At 47.5% G+C, this 8687-nt stretch overlaps 1 protein-coding gene across 1 annotated transcript; it reads left to right on the top strand.

Annotated features, from left to right (window-relative positions):
• The first annotated feature begins 1145 nt into the window (after positions 1-1145).
• LOC142883436 (uncharacterized) lies at positions 1146-4993 on the top strand. The gene has a single exon (XM_076018307.1). The coding sequence runs from the start codon at positions 1922-1924 to the stop codon at positions 2612-2614; it is 693 nt and encodes a 230-aa protein (XP_075874422.1). The 5' UTR covers positions 1146-1921; the 3' UTR covers positions 2615-4993.
• Positions 4994-8687: the final 3694 nt, after the last annotated feature.

Genomic DNA, 8687 nt, shown 5'->3' with positions numbered 1-8687 from the left:
TGTATAGAATTGTCCAATGATTTGAAGTCATTTATTAATTGGGGAATGACTGTGACTGTTGTTTGAACAATGTTTTGATTCATTTGAATAACATTCAAATGCACTTTATGAGCATGCACTGTCTTATACAAACTTTCTGTCATCCAGGCACCAGAGGGAGGGGCCTTGGATTTTTAATCAGGGATTTATGGCATTTAATTGTCTATTGACTGTTGGACGGAATAAGTGGTGGTGAGTATTTAAGACCTCTGTGCTGTTAATAATAATCATAATAATAATAATAATACATTTTATTTGTAGGCGCCTTTCAAGACACCGAAACCTTACAGAATCAAGAATTTAAGACATCAGGATTAAAACATCAATTAAAAACATCAATTTGAGGAATTTGATGAACTCCGCACTAATGAGAAAAGCCTCTTTACTTCTTCTGCTAAACACCCAGTTCTGGCGATCAGACCTTTGTGATGTCACTAAGGGCGCTAACACCGCATATGAAGGGTGGCTATGAATCTAAAGCTATATCATCTAAAATATAATACTTGTTTGGGTTATTTCACACTTTTTTGCTTAATACATATTCCATGTGTGTTCATTCATAGTTTTGATGCCTTGAGTGACAATCTACAATGTAAATAGTCATGAAAATGAAAGAAAACCCATTAAATCAAAGGGTATGTGTCCAAACTTTTGACTGGTAGTGCAGCAGGACAGACAGATAGATAGATAGATAGATAGATAGATAGATAGATAGATAGATAACGTGACATGATGTGAGCTGAAAGAGGTCATGAGCTGCCATTTACAGCAACGTTTCTTTGGACAAATCACGTGTCACACGTCGCCAGGCTCGCGGTCACCTGTCTCACCTGCGCGGACTTCCGGGGGGGGTTGGACGCCGCGCGAGCCCCCCACCCCCTAGCGCTGTCCATTGTGCTGAAAGCACGTCAAAACCCCACGGCAAAGTCGCAACATGCCGCTGATCGGCGCGCCATGTGGGGAGCCGCGACGCGCTCCCGGGTGCACCGGCGGAGAGGACCGACGTTACATAATTCATAAACCCGCCGTCACATTTCATTGATCGCTACCGTCGTCGCGTGTCTCCCAACACGTATCTACTCGAGTCGGCAGCCGAGCACGTCGCCCGAGTGCGTCACTAAGGGGAATTGGTTTAATCCGCGCTTTTAATGTGCTGCTGTTTGGCGGCGTCCTGATGTGGAGCTGATGTGAGTGGGATTTATTTTTTTTGTGGTTCCTGTTTCCTGCTGCTGCTGCCGCTGCTGCTGCCGCTGCTTCTTTAAGAGCCACCGCCCGCCCCCTCTCTGTATTTTTAGCTGAGCCAGCCACTTCATTTGGTGGATAAGACAGACAGTTGTGTACCGTATGATCTCACTTTAATCGTCCCCCCCACCGCCGCCGCCGCCGCTGCCGCCGCCGCCACCAACAGATACAAAAACGTATACTGCGGATTGGACTATACGGGGCCCGTGCAGCCAGCTGTTCACCACCACCACCACCACCACCACTTCCACTACGGAAGATGCCGTGTGAGGTCGACGTCCGTCCCGCCGCTGTCGGATGCTGAGAGGCGCAACAACCACCATCACTGTCATCATCCCGCGGATGCTTGATGTCCATTATGAAACGCGCCGCCGCTGCGCCGGGTGCCGAGAATTAGTCGTTTTTGGGGGCTCCGATGCTTCGGGAGAGGTTCTTCTTGTAGCTGCTCCTGCGCCGAGGCACGCCTCCAGGTAGTCCGGCATCTATCCATCCATCCATCCATCCCCCCCACCACCACCAACACCAACACCACCACCACCTCCAGCACCGTCCGCGTCCCCGGCTTCTCTTGGATTGTGGATATCGACAAGGCTTCAAGACGGAGGGGGTGGTGGAGCATCGAGCGAAAAACAGGGGCAACATGAGAGAGCGGGACTTCATGCCCAACATGGAGCGGGGCAAACCTGCCACTTACACGGGGGACAAAAAGGCTAAGATGGCTGCTAAGACGAACAAGAAGTGGGTGAGACTGGCCACCGTCTTCGCGTACGTGTTGTCGGTGTCCTTAGCAGCCATTATCCTGGCCGTGTACTACAGCCTCATCTGGAAGCCGACCAGCGCGTCCTCGTCCTCGGCGGCGACGAGGCCCGGGGTGTCCGAGGAGGTCAGCAGCAGTAGCAGCGCCTCCGCCGCCAACAGCAGCAGCAGCAACACCTCAGCGGGAGGCAACGTCTCCGAGTGGAACTCTACGCAGACGGAGCTGCTGGCACTCAACCGGAGCGGCCAGGTCGCCGCGACAAGCCAGCGCGCTCAGCCGTCTCTGTGGGCTGACAGAGCGGAGAGATCAGCCGGCGCTGAAATTGCGCATTCGCAGGATGAGGATGAGGAGGGACTGGGCGCATCCTCCCGAGCGGAAAGTTTGGGTAGACAGACGCAAACATCTCAACCCAGTGGAAGCCACTACTTCAAGTCGAGCACCCGGGAATCTGGAGCCGCGGATGGGGAGGTGGAGGAGGTGGAGGAGGAGCAGGAGGAGGAGGGCACAGAAGCGCGCACGGGAGACCCAGGCCAGGCGACCCCTGCGACGAGCCCATCCGGCCCGAGGAGGGCTTGAACCGGGGCCTCGACACTCCGACGCTTCCCCCCGTCACCGCGCACTGACTGGCCCCCAACACGGGAGTGTTTAACAGAATCTAAAAAGCCGCAGGTCGGATAAACTTTTTGTTTTGTGTGTTGTTGTTTTTTGCAGAGGCTCTCGAGTCGTGGATGCTGGACTGCACACAGGCTAGAAGGACCTCGCTTTAATGAACACTCTCCCTTTTTTTTTCTCTCTCCCTCTCCCTATCCACACTTCTTCTTCTTCTTCTTCTTCTTCTTCTTTTTGGCTTTCAGGCCATCTGTATGCCTTAAACGAGTGTGTGTCTCCGTTACCTGAAGGAGCTTTCTTTCACGAGGCTCGGACGCAACTGGCGTAGATGATCTGTTAACTGGATAGGAGTGGACGCAAGGATCCAGACATGTTTTTATTTAAAAAAAAAAAATTGCCTGTTTTTTTTTTTTTTTTTTTTTTTTTTGCAGGATACGAGAACATCTTCGCACTGATCGGCTGGTTCTAAATAGACGCTGCAACCTAACTGCGTTTTAACATTATAGGCTGTATTTTTCTTGTCATGGAACAAAGCTGGATTGTGAGCAAAGAGAACCTGCATTATTGAGTTTTTTGCTCAGGTATGTGCATATAACCATGTAAATGTAGTAGTGTATTTGGTTATATACATAGGATGGGCATACATCCTTTTGGCCTATAGATGACCTTTTAGTGTAACTAGATGATTTTTATTAAAGGCACAGTACGACTATATCATACGGTACTAATAGACATCCTTAGACAATGACTAAGTTGGGGGGGTTTTATAATAGATATATGTAAATCATGAACCGCTTACTGACATTATCCTGTATATTTTTATTTATTCAGAGCCATAATGGATAATATACAATATATTCAATAAATGTTGGGGATTTCTCCCGACACCTCACAACTTGTTTCCAAAATCTCAGATGATTTCGCATCATGTGAATAAAATCCAAGACGATCGAGGGTGAACGGTGCCAACAGTTTTAATGCAGCAAGAAGAAGCTGCTATAACGTATGAACGGCGCACAGATGAGAGCACATCTCGCTGTACGTGGCCTATATGTCTGTGTGTGTTTGTGTGTTTGTGTGTGTGTGTGAGACCGCCGCAGCGCTCGGTGGAGCCACTTCACACAGTCACATGCGAGCAGAGCCGAGCAGAGGAAATCAGACCAAACAGCCCCGTGCACTCTCCCGGCCTCGTGCGAGGGAGGTGCATCGATCCGAGAGGCCCCGCTGATGCTGCTGCGACCGCGCGACAAAAAAAAAAAAGGAGAGGAACACAACATTATACAATATCACAGGGCCCTATTTTAACCCGGCTCCTCTCTGAGAAGGGGCGCTCACCTGAAAGGCTCGCACGCCGCGCTTGGCGGCGAGCCTCATTCAGTAGCATCCTAAAGAAAAGAAAAAAAAACCCTCCAACTACGGTGCGAGCTGAACAGGAAAATCTATTGGTGTGGGAGGGGTTGTAGGGGAAAGCGTCCCATCCATCACGGCAACAAAAGGAGCAGCTGACAGGAAATGTAATGCGGAACGCTGCGCGGCGCGATGACGGGTCCGCCGATGCGGCTGTGGTTGGTCCCTGTGCGTATAGGGATATATGGAGAGGCCTGACAGATGCGTTTCCAGCACCTCTCAGGGCTGCTGATGATATACGGTGGTGGTCGGTGGGGGGTGACAGCAGGCCTATCGATGAAGGAGTTCATCAGCGCCGACAGTAACGGCCGTTGTTGTCCGAGTCAGGACACTGCATCTGACCTCATGACTCCTGGAGGCAGTCGCCAAGGTGGATGATTAGATTAGCCGATATGAAATCAGCCATATGTAACAATAGGGCTGAAGCGCAGGGAGGAGGAGGGGCAGCCGCGTTTGTTTCGTGGCAGCTCGGGCCGAGATGAGGTCGCTTTCTAGCAGGAAGTCGGCTAAACGATCTGCTAATTCGAAAAAAAATGTTGTTTAAGCCGCTTGTTGACCAAATATCTGCTTGTGCTGCTCTTCCAGCAGCTTCTGAACGGTGTTAAGTGTGTCAGTCACAAGGGTTGAGAAAAAGGTAAACAGCTGCATCAACCTGGCCTGGTGTCGCGATAAGCTCCCCAAGGTGCGTGCGACATTCTTGAACGCTTGATATTTTCGGAAAGCTGAATCAACGAGGGCCATACTGCTTCTGTGTTGGAAGTTGCATTTGCATGCTCGTAATGCTAGCGTCCAGCATTACTGGCTCGCTACAGTAACTATGGAGACTTTAAGACTGTGGTGTGATTTTGGTTTATGTGATAAAGCGTTGCTTAACCTGTCCTTATGTTCTATTTTGGTATTTGCTTTTAAAAACATAGCAGAGGATAAAGAAATGAAGGCCTCTAAATAATGACCTGCAAGTGGCAAATGTCAGTGTGAAATCCAATGTCAAAATTGAAACAAAAAAAATTGTTTGAAATTGGTACGGTCAAAATTTGAAAACAAAAGAACATTCACGTAACAAATGCATTGAAATCGTGCCTGGGAGTAAAGGTTTTTTTTAAATAGCTATTCTGCATTCTCCAAGTCACCACCACATGTATGAAATATTCATATGACTTTTTTCAATGAGGTGGCTGCGCAGCAGATTGTTCACTAAATAAAAGGGCACCAATGCTGAGCACCGAATTGTGAATCTCCAAAAACAATCTGGTATTGTTTCCATTTTAAAGGAGAGCCATCACACAACTGTCAAAGGGCATTCTCATAAACAACGTGACAAAAACCGTCCGATATTTACCAATTTTGTTGGCTTGCGTAACCGAAACCTTAAACATGAAGTGAATCCAGATTTACCTGATTTTGGTTTAACATGACCTGACAAGCACTGTGTGAATGTTTGGTGCAGCATCATGTTTCAGTGGGGTCTTTGTCAGTGTGGTAAAATTGCTTTGACGTGTGCGTTTAGCTGGCATGATATGGGCATTATACGAGTCTACGCGGGATGAAAGTGTCGTCCTCCACCGCGGCAGCCGTCGAGCCGCGGTCGCTGCGCCTTGCGGTGGTGCCACACGTGCTCGGTGGGTGCTGCCAACCTTGCCTGCAGGAGTCTCCCTCGGGGTCGCGGGCTGCGTTCAGAACCTGCTTCCACCGCTTCCGCTTAACATCCGTCAAGTGTAATGAAACACCACGAGAGGTTCTGGCTGTTTCCTGGCTGTGTGTTCGTTGGCCAAGGGAAGGTAGAGTCAACCTGGAGCCAGCAGGCAGTTTGCTCTCCTGTCTTAGCGCAAAGGCTGACAGGTGGAAAGAATCTTCAATGACCAGCGAGATCGCTCTCTCTTACATTTTTCTCCTGACTACTCCGATAGAAAATAAGGCCTTACTGTGGATTATAAACTGGCCGGTTTCTCAAAATTGTCTGAAAGATGAAAATAGTAAAAATGGTCAGTTATGTTTTTCTCATCACAAGCAAACCAACAGCTTCCCCTCTCTCTGTGGAGCTTGAATCTGTCCAGCGTTAACGATGTTGCAACTCCTGTGTGTGATTTATTTTAAATGGTTCCCTTTTGCATATTTGAAAATCTCAAAGTGCTGCTTTTCGCTGTGGCAACGCATCGCCCATTAACCTGGAGCACGTGTCGCAGCCCGGTTCACCGACACTTCGCTGAATATGGTGTGAAGGGACAGCCGATACTCTGCAGATGTTTCCACGAGCCATCAATCTCAGACCGGGCGCTTACGACAAAAGCTTGTTGCTTTTCACACAAAAAAAGAGAGTGTGTGATGTGCAAAGGTCCTCGGTGGCACCCTGCGAAGCTGCTCTGACCAAATAATTACCCTTTTTTTTTTCTGACATCCCCTCAGGAAGGCAGCCTTTTAGAAGCTTCTCCTCCGCTACAAAGTGCAGCTGACACAATCCTACACTGCCCTTTCAGTCCTCTAACAGCCTACATGACTTATTTCCATAATATCAACACCCCCACTGGAGTGTACTATTGCATCACAACCCTTCAAATCAGCGGTGAGCTCAGCAACAAAGTGAGCCAGCAGTGCCGCGTTTTATAACCAAAGATCGAGAACCTTTCGGGCTCGCGTTCAAACCGGGGATGAAAAAGCAACTTTTCAAGGACGGCGAAGGTGCCGCACTCCAAGATCCCGAGGCCAGACTCCTCACCGGGGACGGTTGCCATGGAGATGGCCCTGAGAGAAGATAATTAAAATAGTAGCACCTATGGGAGGTCCCACCTGCAGGGCTGAGAGGGACTCATCTCCAATGTAACGGCCCAGCAGAGAGCTCATCTGAAATTAATCTCATCCATTGTGCAGGCGGACCCAGTTTTGTTTTTTTTCCTCGCCCTTCTCTTTCTCTCCCTGCATTGACGTTCTTGTTTTTAATCATTTTACTTGCACTTATATCGCCAGTTGTTCAAGGTCCCTCAATTGACCCTTTTCAGGTCTTTATTTTTAATCCACTGGAGCAACCTGGTACAATTGATTACCAAAGCTGTAAAAAAGAAAAAGACACATCTAGCTCTTTGTTTAAAACCCCCTGAAGAAACCATTTGGTTTTAGCTTGAAGCTAAAACTGATGTTGATGCTGCACCTTTGGAAAGGGTCCAAAACAAGGTGTCTCAGAGGGCAGAACAACACCAGCCTGGAGTTGTTGTGGTGCTTGGAGAGGGATCAGACAGGCTGGAGACTAACATGACTGTTAGAAAACAGTCCAGTGAATTTTGCTTTAACTGGGATCGCTAGTCAGTACAAGGCGGCGAGAAATGCAACGAAATGAAACGCAGAGGTGATTTCAAATACGGGAAACCTTTATTGGCGTTCTGTATGTTCTCTTTAACAACTGTTCTACAGTAAAATTGAACAAAGAGCTGCACATCGATTGGAGTTAGAATGAACACAGAACAAATCCTGGAGAACAAACTCATGACCGGTCACAAATAATCGTTCCTTTAATGAGCGTGGCTGAGTGGACAGCAGCGGACGTCCAGGTGGTGACATACAAACAAAACCACCTCGAAAAAGCCAGACGTTGACTGTACGGTACTGAGGTGGCGATCAACAAGTCTAAAAGCTAAACAACCAGTGCTAAGAAAGGCCAAAAATGTAAAACTACTCCACACTAGTACTGTAGGTCCTAAATGAGTTAAGATAATCAACATCTCCCGGGGGTTTATTTTTATAGTGTTAAAGGTAACCCATGTGGCGAGCTTCTCCCATTGATTTCTCTGCTGAAATCCATTGAAATTCCATTTATAATAGAGAATAAGGCCACTATTCAGAAAGAGCACATTTATTTTCTCGACGGGAGAAGCGGCCACAAAGCTTGTGACTCCTCACTGTCTCAGTGTTCTTTGACCGGACTCCTGACGATGTGTATTTTATGTAACCAGAGTTAAAGCTGACGGGGCCCTGAAGCTCACAGAGCCGTCACTATGTTCTCTACATGCTGGTTACATAACTGTTTACTACAGTCTTGCATTGATGAAAGCCAAAAAAAAATAAATAAAAAATTTCAGTGGATACTTGTAAGGCTGCTTAATATAGTGGCTTCTTGAGATTTCAGAGAGAAAATAAACTAACGCAACAGAGTGCCAATAAATAAAAATAGAACCTCTACATCTTGCAGAGATAGAACAGTAGCCACTGTAACGTACAAAAGCATTGCTTGAATGAACGGTCGAGGAAATTTGCAATAATTAACACTTTGCTCTCCATGTGGAGAGGCAAATAAATAAAAAATAAACACAGATGCTGCACTACAGTGCTGTACATTTCGCACTACGGCATCATACAAACCATGACATGAAGGGGTCATTTTAGTATTTCAAGAAGCCAGTATGCAAGGCACAACAAGTGGCGATAACATTAGGGAAAAGGTTAGAAACCGATAAAAAAAAAAAAAGACATTACAGTGAATAAACAACAAAACTGTAAAAGGGCATTTCAGCTGAGCGTAGACGGTGAAACTAGGGCCGAACCCTTCACGAAGGCGTTTCTTCACAAGACACTGTAGTCTGGAAACAGCAGGCGCGAGCTGTCAAGAGCTGTGACTGTGATTTTCCAATCCAATAATCATTCTGCA

This window comes from Nelusetta ayraudi, unplaced genomic scaffold (genome assembly GCF_046127955.1).
Source record: "Nelusetta ayraudi isolate G7.1 ecotype Tasmania unplaced genomic scaffold, CSIRO-AGI_Nayr_v1 ptg000007l, whole genome shotgun sequence".
Lineage (NCBI taxonomy): Eukaryota > Metazoa > Chordata > Actinopteri > Tetraodontiformes > Monacanthidae > Nelusetta > Nelusetta ayraudi.
The sequence above is the reverse complement of the archived record's forward strand: the minus strand, read 5'-3'. Positions and strand labels throughout refer to the sequence as shown.

Excerpts from the sequence above, each read along its gene's own strand:
- LOC142883436 (XM_076018307.1), top strand. The coding sequence starts at position 1,922 with ATGAGAGAGCGGGACTTCATGCCCAACATGGAGCGGGGCAAACCTGCC.